Below are 20993 nucleotides of genomic sequence, written 5' to 3' on the forward strand. Positions count from 1 at the left end.
CATTCTATTACAGTCATATTTGACGTTTGCTTTGAAGTTTTTCCTTTCAGCTCAAGCCTACGCAAACATTCTCTATGTATGGTGGATGACTGGGACCATGCTGCACACACCATGTGGTCTCCCCCTGCGCGACACACACATCCATGTGACACAACATGCCAAAAAGGGTCCTATGGGCAAAGGCCCAATCTACAGAAAATTGCCCCACAGAGTCCATATATGCAAGCTTCCTCCAGCCAATTTCCCCCCACCCCACATCCCAAGCAGCTTTAGGGGACCAAGGGTGTCGGAAACTCTCCTTGTGCAAACACTGCATTTAATACTACCCAATGTATGTATGAATTAAGAAGCAACACCCTACATACAATAAATAGAAATGTAGCTCCCAAGAGCAAAAATCCTAATTACATACAATTTAGCCTGGTTCCAATATTTTTGTACTGCCTAGCTCAAATCCTTACACTGTACTGCTCCAGATTCTTCTCTTTGTTAGCTTCTGTATCTTCTAAATCCTTATGTATAGCAGCAATCTGTCGTTTCTTGTCATTGATGGCTTGATCTAGGGATTTGAGTTCTTTTTTAATCCACTTATCTCTCTCTTCTTTAGAGGTAAACTGACTTCCTCGACCTTGTTTTGCATAAAGATCTGTTCTTTCCTGCGTAGCCTGTGCCAGTCTGTTTAAACAGAAAGGTATGACTAGAATTATTTTAAAAGGAAGTATTATGGCATAAGCAGAATGTATTTCAGATTTAACAATGTGACCAATCAAATGTGTATTATCTTTGTAAACTGCACAACTGTGAAGACATTTCAAGAGAAGGAAGACATTTCAAGAGAAACTTGGTTTAAAAAAATAAAAAATAAATTGGTTCTATTTAAACCCTGAGAAATTTTCCAGTGATTACTCTATCATTTTTTACCCTTCAACTGACAAGGCACATGAAGCAATCAGGATATAAAGCTTTGAAATTTCTTAGCTAAAAAGATACAAGCAGTGCAATTTCTATACTTTAAATTGTTTTTTATACTCACTCAAAAAAGTATAATTTTGAATTTCTATCCCGCTCTCTCACTTAGGCTGCAAATCAACTTACCTAAGAGTAAGCCCTACTGAACTCAATGTCCTTCTGAATAGATATGTATAGGATTGCATTGTTACACTCAGAGTGGGTAGCGCTTACTTTAAAAATATTAACAACTCAAGCCTATCCCGGGTGGCAGAAGGAAAACACCAACCTCTCCTATTCACTCTGATGCCACTGCCTCTTACACAGGACAGCCCCATTCATCCCATCAGTTCATTTCACTTCTCTCTTACAGGGAAGTTGTAGGTTACCAAAATCAATTCCTGACAATTCTCTTACTTCTCATATAAGAGCCATGCCTGCCACCAGGTGGATCACAGGTCATACTGGCTGGGGCTGATGAGAGTTGGAGTCCAACACATCTGGAGGGTACAGTTGTGGAAGGCTGCTCTACAGCCTTTCCAGCCCCTTCAGGACAGAAATGCTTAGGTGTGCAGGGCCATTTCTCACAGAGTATTTCCTTTCTATACTGCACAACAGTGCTGCTAGCCACCACACAGACCTGGCAATTCCTCGTTCTTCCTTTTCTTTTACACTGTTGAACTTCGGTTCTGTTTCTGCCAGTTCTTTCTGTTTTTCTTCAATTTTCTCAAGAAGTTTCTGCCTCTCTTTCAGTAGTCTTTTCTGAAAATGACATTAAGATTACGGTAAGTCATACACTATCAAGCTCTACTAAAATTAGTAGCTATAGAATACAGAAATGGCTTGACCCATAATTTACAACTTCTCTAACATCAAAGCAGCATCTATGGATCATGACTTTAATAGAGCTATTCTGCAATAAATGAATGTGCCTTGTACAATACAGTGATGGTGCCTTGAACAATAGAGCTATTCTGCAATAAGTGATTGGGCCTTTAACTTCTGTTTGTTCAAGGCTGTATCAAAGCAATATGTGATTGTACCTTGATACAGCTTTGAAGAAGCAGAGTATTCTGTGGACAAGCTCTGATCGTGGAGTAAATTTAATATCAGTGTGCTGTACTTGAAATTCTCTTAAAATGCATCAAATAATATAAATGGAACAAGAAAGGGCAGTTTTGTCACTATGGGAACCTAGATAAACTGGTAACAGAGGGTAACTTTCATTATCTCTCACTGTTCTTTTACAAGAGTCTCTGCACTGACGTTTTTGTATTCTAATGAAACACACAATAAAAAACACCTTGAGACATGACCTACTGCTAGCCCCATGCCCTTACCCTTTGTTCACTGTTTCCAGCCAGTTCATCTTGCAAGTCTTTAGCTTTAAGCTCTAGTTTGGTCCTCTGTTTTATCTGTTCCTGTCTTTCAGCACTGAGCTGCTCTTTCTCTTCTTTCATAGCTGAAATCTTGGTTTTTAGTTCACGGACTTGCCGCTCAATTTCCTACACAGAGACACAACACATCAAGAAAAGATTGGAGAAATACAATAGGTTATACAATAAAACAAATCTCATTATTGATAATAGATTATTTAGCCAAGGATATTCACACAGGTGATGATACTGGGTGGTGTACCTCCAGATGTTCATCTCCATCTACATTGCACCATATGGATGGAAATGTGAAATCTCATATCCGTTGTGCACATCCTATATACAATCTCAGGCTACTAGTCAAGACATGTTCTTGTCGCATCTACGGACTGAGGCCATTGTACAATAGAAGCAGGTATTTTTTATGATACTGAAGTTGTGTGGATCTTACCTCCATTTTATCTCGAGCATCCTGCTGTGCATCTCTTAATTGCCTTGATTTTTCTCCACTTGTTTCTCGTTTGGCAGAAAGCTGAAAAGATATCATAATTTAAGAAGCAGATTAAAATAAGCCTTTGTTACCAGTTTTGTGAATTACCACGCACCAAATAACTATATATTTTTAAACTGCACAAAACTACCTATGATGAAAAAACAAAAGCTGTTAATGAAGAAATATTTAATATGTAGTTCAAAAGATGACTTACCTCATCAAGTTTAGCCCGGGTTTCATTAAGTTCCTGGTTATAAATGGTGTATTCCAGTGCTCTCCTCATTTTATCCCACTTCTGATATTGAGCTAGCTCTTCTTTCTCCTCTTCCAGAGTATGTAATCGCTCTTCAATATACTTTAACAGCTCATTTATTTTCTCCCTTTTCCCCTCTTTAAAAATTATTTAAGAAAGAGTTAAATGATTGAATTACTGCCGAAAAGAAGTAAAATGAGTCAACATTAATCTTCTTTTACATTGGCAGCCTCTCTCACCAAACAGAACCAAAAAAAAAAAAATCCACTACATGGCAGAAGTGTTCTTTTAAACAATGTGATCTATCCAGGGAAACCACTATTCACAGTAATTTGTGTTCTCTATGGTCATAACTTTAAAAAAAAATCAGATTAAAATTGCATATGATTTAATTATTTAAAATTAAGTCTCAAAATAAGCCCATCTCTTATACAGAAAACACAGAATGAAAATGAAAAATACAAATGAGAATACAGAAAATTAATCTTGTTCACTGTGGTTTGGCTACAGTTCTTCGTGGGGAGATGGTCCCAAAAGTGGTGCTGGGAGACTGCTATATAACGTGCCACATGGTACCATCTTGTTCCCTATGCTTTTTAACATCTACATGAAACCTCTTGGAGAAGTCATCCAGCGGTCTGGTCAGAAGTGTCTCCAGTACGTGGATGACATGCAACTCTACTGTTCATTTCCACCTACTTCCAGGGAGGCTGTGGAACTCCTGAACCAGTGTCTGGAGTGAGATTTGGAGTGGATGAGGGTGAACAAGATGAAGCTTAATCCAGATAAAATGGAAGTTCTGTGGGTTGGGAAGCTGCCTGATCTGGACAGAGGGTTACAACTGGTGCTGGATGGGGTTTCTTTCCTCCTGAAGGACCAAGTGCACAGCTTGAGGTTTCTCTGGGACATCTGTGGAAGCTCAGGTAGAGGCTCGTGGCTAGGAGTACCTTTTACCAGATTCTGCTGTTATATCAGCTGCGGTCCCATCTAGAGAAGGAGGACCTTGCCTCAGTCAGTCATGCATCCACTAGCTACAACCAGGTTAGACTACTATAATGTATACTAAGTGGGGCTGCCTTTGAAGACAACTTGGGAACATCAATGGTTACAGAAAGTGGCGGTTTGAGAGCTTGTTGGAGCTCAACAGTTGGAAGAAGTTACTCCAGTACTGTACCAGATGCACTGGTTGCCAGTGCATTTCCAGGCCCAATTCAAAGTGCTGGTTATATTTATTTATTACATTTATATCCCACCTTTTTTCCTCCAAGGAACCCAAGGCAGCATACATAATCCTCCTCCTCTCCATTTTACTCTCACAACAACCCAATGAGGTAGGTTGGGCTGAGAGTCTGTGACTGGCCCAAGGTCACCCAGTGAGCTGCCATGGCAGAGTGGGGACTAGAACCTGGATCTCCAGACTCCCAGTCCAATACTCTAGCCACTACACCACACTGGCTCTCACACTGGTTTTGACATTTAAAGCCCTAAACCAGAGGTGGGGAACTGCTGACCCACAGCCAATTCCTCTATGGCCCTGCCCCATCCTCTTCGGCCCCATCCACTTCCCACTCAGCATGTAAACCAAGCAAGCTGCTGGTGAAAGAACAAATCACTCAGTTCCTCTCCCAGCAGCCCACTACATTTTCATACTGGATGGAGAGAAAGAGAAGCCAAGCATGGCAGCAATGCAAGCTACCTGAGCAGGGACAGAGCAACTGCAGCTCACATGGTGTGTGTGGATGGCTGGATCTGTGAAAATGTGTGACTGTGTGTGTGAGTAACAGAAAGAAAAATAGGAAGGGTGTGAGGTGATTCTAGATCTGTGTGTGTTAATTATCTTTAGGGGGAGGCCCTCTGGCCCTGTCCACCGCAAGCATGTATCCCCTCCCTAAAATATTACCCCTAAGGGAATATGGCCCTTGCTTGAAAAAGGTTCCATAAGCTGGCCCTAAATGTTTTAGGGGCCAGGCTATTTGAAGGACTGTATACAATGATTTGAAGCTGCCTGTGACCAAAGATCAGCATTGGAGGGCTTGCATGCTGGCCTGCCATTAAGATCAGTTAGACTGGAAAGCACCAGAGACAGGGCCTTTTCAGTGGTGGTCCCTAATATGTGAAACTCCCTTCCTCAAGAGATAAGGGGTTGTCCTAGCCCTGGCTTTCAAAACGTCTTTAAAAACTCATCTGTTCAGCTGTCTTTTAACTGAGATATTATTTGGTATACTGCAGCTTTTAAAAATTGCTAGCTTTGAGACTAACTTTTAAATTATCGACTTTTGAACAACAGTTTCAGACTGAGAGTTGAATTCAGAACTGAAGAGATGGTTTTAGACTGATGTAAAATTGGTGCATATTGATTTCTATGTTGGTTTTGATTGTTTAAAAAATATTATATGGTTTTAGTTATTTTAATATCTATATTCTGTGTAAACTGTACCTTACTGAATTGTGATTTTATGGTTTAATACATCTGTAAGCTGTCTTGAGGGGACTATGTCCAGAAAGGCAGGCTTAAAGTATTTTAAATAAATACAAGGAAAAAAATTTCCTCACAACAAGGATTGAAGCCATGCATCTCTAGCAATAGAGCAGTCGCTTGCTTTGTGCGGAATTTCTCAATCAGCAATAGCTTCAATAAGCTGTTCGGCGGGGTAGTTAGATTTAGTTCACACACCTTGAACAAGTGATTAACATCATTACTTTATAGAGTTAAATGTGTGTAACCCTAGTTGGTCTAACTGCCATTGCCATGTAGCAATGCATACAAAACAGAATTCTACCCCATAGCAATAATTTTCAGATTGTGCTGGAATATTTGATTGATGTTTCATATCTACTATATGTGCATTCTAAAAAAAGCCAGCAAATTAAAATACACAGAACATATAGAACTGGTTTAGCATGACATGGAAAGATTCTACAACGTGAATGGACAAAAACTGTTTTACCTGTTTCTTTCATTAAGGAAATACTCTCTTCTTTACGTTCATCATATACTCTAGTGCCAGCTACTTCCCTCAGCAGTTTGAGCCTCTGAGAGTCAGGAGCTGTGGCCATCTGATTGATCTAAAAAACAGGAAAATGCAACCTTTTCAGAATTCTTTTGTTTATAGATAGCAAGCAAATAGCTAACACAATAAATATCGACATGTAACATATGCGGCACTGTATAGATTGGGATGGGGGGACACCTGTGACCAAATAATGTTGGACTATAGCTCCCATCATCCCTGACCACATGCCATGCTGGCCGGGGCTTGTGAGAGTTTGAATCCAACAATATCTGGAGGGTCACAGGTTCACCTCTTTCATAACTGCTCTGTTAACAAAAAAATCCTCAGTTATACCTTGTCCTCATATACTTCCATTATGTAGTAGGACACGGCTGCAATGTAATCCAGCTATCTGGACAGATGTACCTATCAATAATTAACATGCGCTAGCACAAGTGTTAGATTCAGACTTTTTGTTAACTGCCTATAGTAAACCAATCTGTATGCCTAAAAATGATTTTGTCAGGTCTACTTGACAAAAGTAGTTTTTTCATCTGAAAATGTTGTTTTCAGAAAAGATTAATTTTGCATATGCAGTTTTCATCTGGTCAAATATTCAACTGCAATTGTCACTATCACTATACTACGGCTATAATTTAATACCATAAAGCTGTAATTGACAAGAGGAAGGGAACAAGAAGTGACATGCTATCAAGGAAGCACATTCAACTGCCATGTTCAGATTATGAACAAACACAATGATTAAGGAAATATTCACCAATTAAAATGTAATGGAAAATAAAATGCCTGCTTAGTGTTTCTTTGGGAAATATCACATTAAAGTTACTGACATTTTGCTTTATGCAAAACAGATATTAGCCATTAATCATACCTTTCCTTGCTTAACAATATAGTAGGGATTGCTGCGAGAAAATCCAGCACTTTCAAGGAGGTTCATCACATCATTTTTCCTAGAAGTAAATTTTCAAACAGAAAACTTTCGAATGGCATCAACTAAGAATAAATAAGGTAATTTAAATATGGGACAAAAATGGCAATCAGTCTGCTTCCATTAGATCTAGACATGAAAATTTTGTTTAGCATTCATAGCGAGACTCATACTTAAAGGTTCTTGCTGCTTGCTCCTCCTCCTCCATGTGGAAGAAACACAGTCAACATGACCAGCACAGTACTTCCTCTGAGATATTACCTCATTTTCCCCATTATTACTGAGTCCCAAACATTTGTAAATTCTTGGTATGAACCCTAAAGCTGTCTTGTCCTCCAAACTGCTGTCAATAAGTGTAAAACCAATCAAGGTTAGGCGAGTCTGGATTCCTATTCAGATAGAAGACCACCACCACAGCGCAAAATATTTGATGTATTGTGACCTCTAGTATTCTTTCCTTTATTGTCTCCCAACAGGAACAGTAGGTGAAGGCGATTCTTTGGTAATTGCATTCTTTTAAGCAAAAGATTCAAGTGAATGATCTATTGGAATTACCTGCCTTAGTTATTTGAAAATGATCTTGTTTCAGGCAGGTTGGGAATGCTGACTAATAGCACAAACGTTATGCATGTTTACTCAAAATTTTCCTCCTGCTACCTTGTTTGGGATTGCTGGGGGGAGGCTTTAACCTCATCCACCCGAGCAGTCCTGATGAAGACTGCCGTTTCCCCACTACTCATAGGTGTTCCCTGCTACCTGGTGATGGGAAAAATGGGCAGTGCACTCTGGGTCACACAGGAAGCGGCTGAGGAATGGATATGGCCTATAGGCTGCCACATGTGCATTATTCCTCCTGATATGCTCACAGTCTGTTAAGGTATATATTTAAGCCAGATTTGGTTTAACGAAAGAAACTGCACTTACGTCACCATTTTCTTGTCTAGGAAATATTGGTCTTTTTTAGCTCCAATAACTCTGCGAAGAGATACTTCTTCTTTATCAATCTTAAGAAAACAGATGGGCTGTGAGTTAATGTCCTGGACACAATCCATTACCTGAATGGTTTGCAATATTCGCCTCTTAAATTTAAACCAAACAAAAGTGGAAAGATGTACGCTAACAAGAAGTTAAAATATTACACTTACCGGTAGCCTGTTATCTGAGTTGTCAAAAATAATTTCCACAAAAGCAGAAATAACACGAGGACCCGTTCCTTCCTAGGAAATAGTAACTTTATTGTATTAATCCAATTATTCAAGTATACATTTTGCACAACACTCTCCCCATGCTTCTCTGGAGAACTATTTTATTTTTCAAAGATTCAAAGTTTATGTACGTGTAAACACTTTATGACATATCCAACACTGCTCTTGTGCTAGTGGAAATTACTGCCTGCACAACAGGAAACCAGCACTTGATAGTGCAACCAGAAATTAGCCCAAACTAGTGCTTCCAGAATGGGACAAATCAGCAGAGCTCACAGAAGGGAACTCCACTGACTTGTCCCATTCCAGAAGCACTTGCCTGACCTAGTTTCTGGGGTTGTGGTATCATGTGTCAGCTTTCCGTTGTGCTAGCCATCGTTCTCCGCTGGTGTGATGTGATTGGTGCTGGCACACAGCTGGCATTGGATACGGCCCTCTATTTTCTTCCTACAGTATGAGAAATTCTTTTACCTTTGTGTATATATACAAGGCACTCTTGGGAGTGGAAAAGTATTCAGAAAAAGTATACAGAAAAGTATAAACCACAAAATCAACTATATATGATTTTAACAAATGCAACTTAAACACAGCATGATTTCAATTACTTATTTTACAACAGCAGCACATCTGCACACACATCTATTATCTTTACTTACATGCAACAAAGCCAGCCTTTGCTCAGGACGAAGATGACTGAATTCATCACTGAGAACAAATTGAATTGCTATAATGGAGAAAATACAGTAATATTTGTTGTTAGTTTGTAGGATTCAGTTCAACAGTGTAATCCCTCAACATAGATTGGTATGGATCTCTTCTAAATAGCAGTATAGCTTGCAACAAAGTATTATTCTTTAAAGAGTTGTACTCATGTTCCAAAGTTTTGATTAAAGCAAAAATTTCTTCATGAAACTCTAAATTATTTCAGCCTTCACTTACAGTGAGGCCCAAGACATTTTGATGCCTGAAGTAGAACTTCAAATGCTTCCACCCCAGAATCAACACTTTCCCCACACAATGCACACTTCACAGGCAAGACAGACATGCTGATGAACAAGATGAGCAGGACATTTAATACCACAGAGAATTATATACTCCTCTCCCAGTATTCCAAATTTGGGTGTAAGGGGGCAAAAAAACCTGTGAGTGGCAATATGCTTCTTGGAAACCTTGTGCATACCGCTTGCTTGACTACATATTTATGCTCTACACAGTCCTTAACAAAACCAGGACTATTGGCAACTTTGCACTCAGTGTTCCCAATTTCTGACTGGTCTTAGTAGTCAAGGAAAAAAATGTGGATGCCATGACCTTGCCCCTACAAGACTGCCTGTTTGGCTCTGTGCTGCTGAAGTCTTCTCGGCACTTCAGCAACACAGTACCCAAAGAAGCCCCCATTATCCTTTCCCGCTCTAGAGCTGAATACAGTGGCAGGGGCTTGTTGATCTGGTCCTGTGCTGCTGCAGTGCTCCAAGTACCTTACCAACACAGTGGCCAAAAATCCCAGGCTTCAACACAACTTTGGAGCCAGGGAGGGCATCACTGCACAACTATGAAGACAATTCCTACTCCCTCCTGCAACTCCAAAGCTGGGGGTTCATCCCACTCACTAGTGGGCAGCAGGAGCACATGCACAATGGCAAGTTAAAATGTAGAAACGTGTTTATGCATCAGTACTAATACAATTCCTGAGGTACTAGTATTGAAGGCTAGAAACCGAAACACTCAAGTACACATCTAGACTTGAGAAAATGTAGCAATTTAAGTAGCTGTATAGTGTACTTTAAGCACAAAGTTTGGTAAGATCAGTATTTGATACTGATCTTCTGATAGTACAGGAACACTTTTTTTCCTCAACCAAATGGAGGCACACTTCACTTTACACTCAAAAGTTTACTTTTAGTGTGCGGAGGACATGGGTGGCTAATCTGTGACACCAACAGTGGGAGTTTGTGGCACTCCTGTACAGTGGGAGTTTGTGGCACTCCTGTACAGTGGGAGTTTGTGGCACTCCTGTACAGTAGCAATGAGCCTGCAGGCCTGCTGTGGTGTGGCGTTAGAGGTGAACTCCTGTTTGCCTCTCCCATACCACACTACTGCCTGATCCCCAGATCAGTACAGAAGTGGCAAACTGAATGAAGACACAGGCTGTGTATATACTGCAGTGCTTACAAGAGTAGAACTATCTAATGTTTTGAACTTGAGTTGTGGCACGCTTCCCAAAAAGATAGGCTATCAGTAGTGAAAGAGCAACTACCCTTCCTCAGAGGAGCCTACCCCGATATTTCTGTATGACTTACTGTTCTGACCTTGCCTCCACTGAGGGCAAGGAATTCTGTTGCAACTCTGCAATGAAAATGACAAAATAATCCAATCACATCTGATGCAGAGGTGCTGCAGAATTACCAAAACAGTCAGAGGGAGAGAGAGAAGGTCAGAATAGTGAATCATGCTGAGAAATTACGCAGTGTGCGGCCCCCTGTGTGGGTGGGTACTTTGACCTCGGTGGACACATTTAGTTGTCAATTAAATGTTTCTCTTGTGGGGCACATTAGCAGCTCTCTCATGGCACACAGTACAGGAATTACTGTTGCAAACGTTACTAGACCCACATATTATACAGTCAAAAATGAAGATGAGTTAAGGGGGAAAATGCACTCTTGCAGCAGGAATATACTGATTTTAACAAAATATGTACTTGATATTTAGCTTGAGGGGTAGAAAGCTTAAGACAGCTTCAAGTACTGAGTCTGCTCATTTTTCTTTCAGATCTATATATACATACACACACCTCTGCTGAAACTGAACTATATCAATGGACATTGTGAAATCCAATACCCCAATGTATATCTTTATTTTACATTATACTAAATAAATGCAAATTTGGATCAATAGGAGAAACAAAGATCTCAGGCAGTAAACTGTCATATTAGAATAGTATTTGTAAGCTTGCACTTACCATAGAAAAAGTTGCTTTTTCCAGAACCATTTCTACCCACTAAAAATAAAGAGTGAAAGTTACACATAAAGTCAAGTTAAATCATATATTTTCATGAACTAAATGTTTTTAAATTGAAGGTTTTATCTGTAAGATTCAAGAGGCAAACTTATGCAAAAAGTGACACATAATGAAAATACATTTTTAGACTGGCCTAACTACCACCTGACTAATCTCCACTAAGGATTCCATTCAAGAGCCATCAATTCTAGCTTAGCAGATGGATAAAGTGAAAGAGCAAGGCTCTTCACACTGGCCTGCCTGGCCCAACTACCACATGATCCCTTCCCACCTGGACTCCAGCAACAGCCAGCCACTCTGCATGGGAAGGCAGAAAGGCAAAAGTGAGCCTTTCATAGGCCTCCTTTGACTTACTTATATGTTATATTCCTTTTGTTAGCTGTCTTGCGTTCTTATGTTGGAAAAGGAGTATAAACAGAATAAAAAATAACACCAATATATCTATTCTCCTATTAGTTTATGAAAACTACCAATTTTTCAATAAAACAATCTGTATGATGACGTCCTCTAATTCTCACAGAGTTTGATGATTTTACCAGAACTTGCCATATTCTTCTCACACCATCACCTCCCCTCCAACTTGCTATGATATAGGTCTCAGGACTCAACTAGTTCCTCTAGAGTACATAAGACAATAGCCAGTGGTTCTACCAGTAATTCAAATCTTGTAACCTCCCCGATCAAGGAAACTCTTAAGAACGAGTCCTTCTTCATGCGTGCAATCATGTGGCTAGGTGGAAAGCTCAGGATGGGAGGTGCCATTATGTGGCCAGATTTGGGTTGTCAGCATAACAGATGGTGTCATGAGGAACACTGTAGCCCTGCTCTAGCAGCCCACTGAAGAGAGATATAGGTGGAGCTGCCTGTGGATGGATGGAAAAGCAAAGACTAGGAGAGCAGACCACAATGGGAATACCTCCCCATCCCAATCCCCACAAGACAACTTCCTACTCAGCCGGCCATATCAGTGGAAATTCTCAGGTTTGAGAGTTTTTATTTTTTGTTTCATTTTTATGACACTCTTCACCCCATTTTATCTGCGCAACAATCCTGTGAGGTAGGCTAGGTTGAGAAACAGTGACTCCCAGTGAGATCCATAGGTGGGCTGGTATTTGAACCTGGATTCCCCCAGTCTGAGCCTCTATCCACTACACTGGTAAAGGAGCCTTGGATACTCCTTGGTGATTTTGTTGGCATAAATTCTTGTCAGGAAGCAAAGACATTCTGAGCTATGACTAACTCTCTGACTAAAGGGGCAAGAATTTTGTCCCCTCTCACTAGGCTAAGGTACAGAAGGCTTTCACTCATCGCAACAATATTTGTGGAGGCACCTGTGTTTATTATGAAGCTCCAAGAGCAATACAGAAGTCCATAGAGCTGTATGACCTTAAGGGAAAACTATATATATTCAAGGAATAGCAATCCCCTTCATTATGAAGAACTCCATGTTAAAAACAGGTTCTAGTAAAATGCTTGAGGCAACCATCTGTCCAGTACTGATGGATAAGTTTCAGCTTGTGTTTTGCTTGAGGGTGTAGACAAGTTGTTGGAGGGATGAAGCTGACCACCTGCTACTTAGATCCATGCACATCCTGGCTTATAACAGCTGCCAGAGGAGGTGCTGGCCAACTGGGTGGTGGAGATAATAACTCCCTCCTTGAAAGACAGCCATGTTCCAGCTTCTCTAAAGGAGGCAGTGATAAGACCTTTACTGGAAAAGCTTTCATTGGCTCCCACCAGCTTCAACAATTATCAGCCAGTCTCTTATCTCCCTTTTAGGGGTAAGATCTTTGAGTGGGTGATGGCATTAAAACTCCAGTTTTTCTTGGATGAAATAGATTATTGGTTCGTTTTCAATCTGGGGTCAGACCTGGTCTGGGGACAGATACAGTCTTGGTAGACGACTTATGCCAGTAGCTGGGCAGGGAGAGTATGCCTGTTAATTCTGCTGGACTTCTCAGTAGCTTTTAATACCATCAGTCACAGTATCCTTCTGTAATGCTTGGCTGATTTGGGACTTGGAGGCACTGTGCTGCAGTGGTTCCAGTTTTGGTTGAGTATTTCCAGAAAGTGGTCTTGAAGGACTACCGATTGTCCTCTCAGCCACTGGGGTTCCTCAGGGCTCTATTGCTTCCCCCATGCTTTTAAGCATCTATATGATGCCACTGGGAGAAGGCACCCTAAAGTGTTCAGTTCGTTCTCATCAATATGATGATATCCAGCTGTCTCACAACTGATGCCAAAGAGGCTGTGGAAGTCCTGAACTGTAGCCTGGGCACAGTGAGGACTGGATGTGGGTGAATAAACCAAAGATCAATCAAGCTGAGGTCCTGCTGGGTCAGTAGACAGGCTAACCTGACATTGGGAGTATAAACCATGGGCACTCCCAAACTGTGTACCTGTTCTAGTGGCACCCCCTCTGAAGGAACAGGTACACAGTTTGGGAGTGCTCATGGATAGTCAGGTGGCTTCGGCTGGTACTCCAGCTGCATTCCTTCTGGGGAAAGGCAGATGTGAGTAGTGGTCTGTGCCTTAAGCACCTCAACTAGATTTCTGTAACGTGCTCTATATGAGGTTGCCTTTGAAAAGCGCTCGGGAACTACAGCTACCAGAAAATACAGACTGTTATCCTGTGTGCATTTTATAGACTATGTAACACCAGAGTTTAAACAGCTTCACTGGCTTTCTATTTGTTCCTGAATCCAAATCAAGGTATTGGTTCTTACCTATACAGCTCTAAATAGCTTGGGGCCAGAATATCTGAAAGATTGCCTCTTCCCACATGAATCTGCCCAGAGTCTGCATCCATTATCCAAGGGCCTGTTTCATGTTCCAACTCCTAGAGAGGCAAAGTTGGGGACTTGAGACAGGGCTTTCTGTGTAGAAGCACCCTGGTTTTGGAGCTCCCTTCCAAGGAAGGTTATGCTGGTTCCCTCATTACTAGTCTTTAGATGGCTGGTAAAAACCAAACTGTTCTGTTGAGTTTCTAGTGTTTAATGGCACTCTTTGATTTTAGGGGGTCCCCCTGTTTTATTACAATGTATGTATTTTATCAATTGTTTTAGATTTTTTTAATGTTGTATTTTACTGTTTGTATTATTTTATTGTAAATCAACTCACACACTCATTGAGCGGAGGATTGATTAAAAACATTAAATAAATAATATTTTCATAATCGCCATAAAAATTACTTAAATGATACACTTAATATTATAGCCATTACATTAGAAGAACTTACCAATGACATTATGCTTTGAACTGAAGGGATCTACTATAGTCTGATCTCGGTAGCTTCGAAACCCCTGAATGATCACCTGAAATAAACCATTTCAAGTTTTAAAAAGCCACCAAACAGATCAGATTATTACTTTACAGGCTACAAGATATTGACTTGACAAAAAAAAGCAACTGAGTGTCACTGCTCAGCAGGGATTAAAACCACAGTTTGCTACACAAAATCATACTCTTTACACCGCACCACTGCTCTTCATCCTAAAATCTAAATGTGATTAAGACACAAATTTAACAATAGCTGTTACTTTTTATTTTGTACTTACTTTTTTCAAATTTAGGTCAAGGCATATTAAATTAGCAGATTCTAAAGCCAAACTTTGCTGATGCAGCACGTTAACATGAAACAATACCTCTAATTACTATACTGAGAGCTAATATTGTGAAACGTTTACAATTTTGCTAATACAGTATTTTTTAAAAAATGGATTTCACACCCCACTAGCAATTTTAACCTACAATTTAGCCTGCAAGCTTTAAGAACTTACTAGCATGTCAAATGATAAATACAAAATTTATCAGTAACAGTCTCTTATGGCACATTCCTATACATGTTTATTTGGATTAAGTGCCACTATTTTAATAGGACGTACTCTCTAGGTAGCATGTGGAGGATTGCAGCTCTACATCACAATTCTATAGACACTTGCCTGGAAGTAAGACTCACTGAGCTCAATGGGAATTCATAGAATCATAGAATAGTAGGGCTGGAAGGGGCCTACAAGGCCATCGAGTCCAACCCCCTGCTCAATGCAGGAATCCAAGTCAGAGCATCCCTGACAGATGGCTGTCCAGCCTCGTCTTGAATGCCTCCAGTGTGGGAGAGGTTAAGGGCCCCTTAACCCCCTTCCTTCTATGTAGACATGCATATGATTCCACTGCTAAACACATTTTTACAATTAGTTAATAATTATACATTATGTAGCCTACTATTAATTAAAAAGAGTTTTCTGCCAAACTTCTGCTACCAACCTCAAGAAAACAAAATTTGTTGGTGATTGCAAGCCCCCAAACTTGGAGGCGTCTGATCATCCAATGCAGGGCGGGAGGAGCGGCCAAGGCGACTTTTGCCTCCCTGTCTCCCACCCTGCAGTTTTTGCTAGACAGACTTTTTAGCCCATCTAAAGAGGGCGCTTCGGAGTGGGAGACAAGGAGGCTGGAAGAGGCTCTGGATAACTCATATCCTAGCCTCTCCAGTCTCCTCCCCTTCCTGCTCACAGGAATGTCTCCTTTCCTGTTCTTCTGAGGTTGCTTTTCTGACCTTGGAGGGCAGCAGTGCAATTCTTTCTGCACTGGCTGCAAGGGGGAGGTGATTCAGATCTCTGACTCCCTCTTCCGAGGGTGGACTGCTGTTTCCAGCCTTGGAAGTAGAGCTCTGAGCAATCCTACCGACTATGGGACGCTTGCCCATGTACCCTAGGATTGCTCTCTAAATCTGGAATATAAATGCAGGGGAAATCTAAAAGGTTTTAAGGTACACTAGGCCATGATCCAGAAACACCCACTGGGCTCAATCTAACTGTACGCGGCTACAGCACCCCACTGCAGAGTAATCAGAGACCTGGTCCTCCTCTCACAGCATACGCATGCAGACACCGCTCTAGACAATTACAATAAATGGGATGCCTGTGTGTGCCCCATATCCCCAGACAGCCTTCTCCACTGGACTCAGTCAAGGAACACAACTTGTACATAAATATGCTATCTTAAGTCAACCTGTTTCAACAGGAGAAGCGGGAGGCCCTTAACCCCATCAACAGAATTGGGCAGTAGGGCTCTCCTGCACTCTAGCTAAAGTTTGTACTGGCACTTTGATCGAGCCCTAATCATAGAATCATAGATCATAGAATAGTGGGGTCGGAAGGGGCCTACAAGGCCATCGAGTCCAACCCTCTGTTCAATGCAGGAATCCAAGTCAGAGCATCCCCGACAGATGGTATCTGTCCAACCCTCTGTTCAATGCAGGAATCCAAGTCAGAGCATCCTCATCCTGAATACCTCCAGTGTGGGAGAGCCCACTACCTCCCTAGGTAATTGATTCCATTGTCATATTGCTCTAACACTCAGGAAGTTTTTCCTGATGTTCAGCCGGAATCTGGCTTCCTGTAACTTGAGCCCATTATTCCGTGTCCTGCACTCTGGGATGATCGAGAAGAGATCCTGGCCTTCTTCTCTGTGACCACCTTTCAAGTACTTGAAGAGCACGATCATCTCTCCCCTCAGTCTTCTCTTCTCAAGGCGAAACATGCCCAGTTCTTTCAGTCTCTCTTCATAGGGCTTTGTTTCCAGTCCCCTGATCATCTGTGTTGCCCTCCTCTGAACCCTCTCCAGTTTGTCTGCATCCTTCTTAAAGTGCAGTGCCCAGAACTGGACACAGTACTCCAGATGAGGCCTAACCAGTGCTGAGTAGAGGGGAAATAGTACTTCCCTGGATTTGGAAGCTATGCTTCTATTAATGCAGCCCAAAACAGCATTTGTCTTTTTTGTAGCCACATCACATTGTTAGTTCATATTCAGCTTGTGATCGACAATTCCAAGATCCTTCTCGCTTGTAGTGTGGTTGAGCCATGTATCCCCCATCTTGTAACTGTGCATTTGGTTTCTTTTTCCTAGGTGCAGAACTGGGCATTTATCCCTTTTAAATGTCATTCTGTTGTTTTCTGCCCAGCACTCCAGTCTATCAAGATCACTTTGAATTTTGTTTATGTCTTCCAAGGTATTAGCTACCCTGCCCAATTTTGTGTCATCTGCAAATTTGATCAGCATTCCCTGCACCTCCTCCTCCAAGTCATTAATAAAAATGTTGAAGAGCACTGGGCCCAGGACCGAGCCCTGTGGTACCCTGCTCATCACCTCTCCCCAGTTTGAGAAGATCCCATTGATAAGCCCTCTTTGAGTCCGATTCTGTAGCCAACTGTGGATCCACCTGATCGTTGTTTCATCTAGCCCACTTTGAGCTAGTTTGCTCATCAGAATATCATGGGGCACTTTGTCGAAAGCTTTGCTGAAGTTGCCAATATAGTTGCAAGCACCGAACTACTACATTAGTGACCCTGCTGTCACACAGCTATGCCACACAAAGGAGTAATGGGACTCTAATAAGGGCTGGGCTGGTACCAGCAAGACTTTCTTATGTGTAATCTTGTTGTGGGGAATGAGGTGATCTACAATTATGTCTTGTGTAAGTACAATCTGGAGTAGAGTAAATGCTAAGAAAGTCTTCCCTTTCCACCATTTACTATCTCTCCCCTTTGGAAAACACATTATAGTACTTGCAGATCTCTTTTCCACAAATTTGTACCCATCTATTTGGATACTATTTTGAGCAATTTATTTATTTTATTAGGACATTTCTCTATCACCTTTCAGTCAGCAGATTCTCAAGGTAGTGCGCAATACAAAAGTCTAACACACTTATAAGCCTGAAAAGATATAAAACTTAGAACACAGTAAACTAAATCCTTTATTTCAATTATATATTGCTATAAATACAGATAATAGCATTCTCTGAGTGATTTACAAGAACCACTTTAGCTATTGTACAAAATTGCAGGTAAAGTGGTCCCTTAAGCTCAGTAAGGGCACAATCCTATGGCTGCTAGTCAGCAGCTAGATGGCTATAGGATAGGTCAGTTCCTGAAGAACCGAAGTCCACCCCCTCCCATGCCGCCTTGTAGACAGCGCGGATCAGACCCAGACTCAGAAGAGCAGCACAGAGTGGGGGAAATGCGGTTTTCCCAGTGGGCGGGCTAGGAGGTTGGAAGTGCCAGTACAAAACATCCTGTGTGTTGTCGGGCCACCCATTCCCATGCTCCGAGGTCCCACAGCTAGACAGCCAAAATCGGCTGCTTAGCCATGAAAGCAGGGTGGCGGGAGTGGGGAGGAAATCCGCTCCTCACAACTCCTCCTGCCCTGCACTGGATAGGTAGTCGCCCCCGGGCTCAGAGGCGACCATCGATTTGCATAGGATTGCTCCCTTAGTCAGCGAAGAGTATGTATATATTAATACCATATCAATGAAATCAATTATTCCTTCAAAAGTATCTTCACAAATGAAACATCCATTAGGGACTAAAACAGAAATTATATGCAAAACAGTATATCAGATTAACAGCTCTGTATAGACATTCAGTCAAATATGCAATGGGGGATCAGACTAGTCACTCTCTGTGGTGCACACACCTCCCATTTACTTGTTGGGGTCATATTTGTATAGCCCCTTATATAGAGAGGATGACATACGTAAACCCGAATCACATAACCCGTACATTAAAAATCAGACTGTTCAAACTGTACAGGGCAGGCATGTGCTAGGTTCTACATGGCTAGGACCCTATGGAAACACACACTGACATCCAAGCTAACATTGAAGGAGTCTGGCAGGCTTATCAGAGAGGGGAAGTGGCATAATATTGGCTGAACGATCTGGAGCATACATATGTACCCTAAGTTGAAAAAGACTTTGCATATGCTGCAGTCAATGAGAGAAACAATGGATAAAGTGCACAAAAAGCCATTATGAAAAACATGCACATATAAGGAGGTTAGAATATGGTATCTGACAGCACAAATCATTTTTACTTCAGGAGAGGCAAATAAAAGCTTATGAAGCAACCCTGAAGCTCATTCAGATAGGAATTGTTTGAATGGCACACACTGGAGCTGGGGACAGAAACAGACGAACTCCTATGTACTAGACATGTGTTAAACCTGGCACATTGTGTATACACAATTGAAATCCTTCACTAAAGCAAAAACTACCAATAGATCAATTTGGAATTTGCCAATAGGAGTAGCAACTGAGAGCAAACATCACAGTGGGAGAATAGAAGAATTAAGGGCATACAAACACTCATAATTCTTCAACCCAGATTAATTATTTTAACACTTTTAACTACTTTGTTATACACAATTCAAACAGAGTGGTAAAAAACTGGATTTTCCACACACAATGTATGATATAAGAATGTTCTAATCCAAGTAGTAATTATGACTTACAAAACTAGGAGGTGGAAGTTACTTTTGAGTAACTAATAATTAGCATGGCACTGAGACTTGCAGTGCAATGCTATATATGTTTACTCAGAAGTAAGTCTTTCTCTGTTCCATGGGGCTTCCTACCTAGTACATGTGTTCAGGGCTGCAGCCTTAGTTCTTAAAAAACAGATGAGGTGGAAAACCCTGTTTCTGGAATACACCCACTGACTACAGCTGAGGTCTCACATCAGAGAATGCTCCCTCTACCCTTCCCCCAATTGTTGCACACAGAAAATCAGCATGTCAAGGAGAAGGCTATGCTAAAACTCTTCTCTCACACATTTTAGTTTTTGATAAGCAGGGAACTTTTTCCCCCCTGTGGGGGGGGGGTATCCAGTCATGCAAGCCCCCTGTAATCTAAAGCAACACAGCCCTGTCAAACAGTTTGCCACCTCACCTGCTGTTTGTGAGAACTAGGCCTGAAAAACAGTCATATCAGAGAGGCCTGAAAAGGAAAACACATTCAAAACTACTTCAGTAATCTGTAACATGTCCATCATCCTGTGTCACTCTTCCGGATCATGGAGAGCAAAACCCATCCTTACAGCCATTCCAGTTCACTGCCATTATTTTGAATTATCATTCCCGATGGGCCCATACTTTCAATGTTTACTTCTTTCCCCGCCATTCCTTTTACTACGTAGGCGAAAGACCGCCTACCACGGCTAGGGCTGATCACCTCCTCCTCCTCCTCTCATCACACAAATTGAATAAGAGGAGCCGCTTGGGTGGGCCTTAGCCTCACCCCCCCCCCCCATGCGAAGCAGGATCTACTACAACGAAGACACGGGCAGCCTTTCTGTGCCTGCAGCGTTTCGCCGCGCCGGCCCACTCTGGGGTCCTTCTGACCTTCCCGTGAAAAGAGGGACCCTCCAAAACAAGGGCCGACGCCCCCCCAAAAGGCGCCCCGAAATCAGTCAGAGCCTGGACACCACTGCCCCGTCCCGCCTGTACCGGCACTCCCGACCGCAAAGCCTCACGAGCAGGGTCCTCCCCCATCTCCAACCCAGACGCTCCCCGCCTCAGACAGCCATTAATGAAGCCCCCCTTCCCATTTCCCTGGGGAAAAAGCCACCTCGTAAGAGGAAACATGTAAGCAAGTCCCGTGTACCTGCTTGATGTACATAGTGGCGGCAGCGGCCTCCCCTCAGCGAAGCGCGCGCCCCGCTCGCAAACACACAAAATGGCTGCAAAGCCTCCCCTCCCGTCCGCCGCGGAACGTACCACTTAACAACCGAAAAAGGGGGGGGAGACGAGGAAAACCAGGAAAGGGCCCTTACGAAGAGAACAGCCCTTTCCACATTGTGAAGGTACCGTCCTGCTTACAGTTGTAGTCCAGCATTCAAAACTCGCGGAAGACTGCGCGCTAAAGTTTGCGTTTTCTCCCCGTCCGGTAGGAATTTGGTTCAGCCCGACATGAGCCGCGTTG

At 42.0% G+C, this 20993-nt stretch overlaps 1 protein-coding gene across 3 annotated transcripts in view; it reads right to left on the minus strand.

The window, feature by feature from the left end:
• Window positions 1–20755, minus strand: part of SMC3 (structural maintenance of chromosomes 3) — a 40723-nt gene extending 19968 nt beyond the window's left edge. For 2 of the 3 annotated variants that reach the window (XR_014789492.1, XM_084846283.1), the window contains exons 1-13: window positions 20676–20755; window positions 14475–14550; window positions 11177–11215; window positions 8874–8941; window positions 8158–8229; window positions 7937–8016; window positions 6956–7034; window positions 6019–6136; window positions 3032–3207; window positions 2776–2856; window positions 2289–2453; window positions 1589–1710; window positions 462–675 (exon numbers count right to left, since the gene is read on the minus strand). Coding sequence is in view for 2 of the 3 variants with exons in the window: in XM_084846283.1 (XP_084702409.1) it covers window positions 462–675; window positions 1589–1710; window positions 2289–2453; window positions 2776–2856; window positions 3032–3207; window positions 6019–6136; window positions 6956–7034; window positions 7937–8016; window positions 8158–8229; window positions 8874–8941; window positions 11177–11215; window positions 14475–14550; window positions 20676–20690 (1305 nt within the window). In the remaining variant the exon portion in view is untranslated. Of the gene's footprint in view, window positions 1–461; window positions 676–1588; window positions 1711–2288; window positions 2454–2775; window positions 2857–3031; window positions 3208–6018; window positions 6137–6955; window positions 7035–7936; window positions 8017–8157; window positions 8230–8873; window positions 8942–11176; window positions 11216–14474; window positions 14551–19961; window positions 20010–20675 lie in introns of all 3 variants that reach the window. The other variant, XM_084846284.1, reaches the window with a different exon arrangement.
• Window positions 20756–20993: the final 238 nt, after the last annotated feature.

This window comes from Heloderma suspectum, chromosome 3, assembly GCF_057233095.1.
Source record: "Heloderma suspectum isolate Gila_16-S chromosome 3, 16-S_ref, whole genome shotgun sequence".
Taxonomy (NCBI): Eukaryota; Metazoa; Chordata; class Lepidosauria; order Squamata; family Helodermatidae; genus Heloderma; species Heloderma suspectum.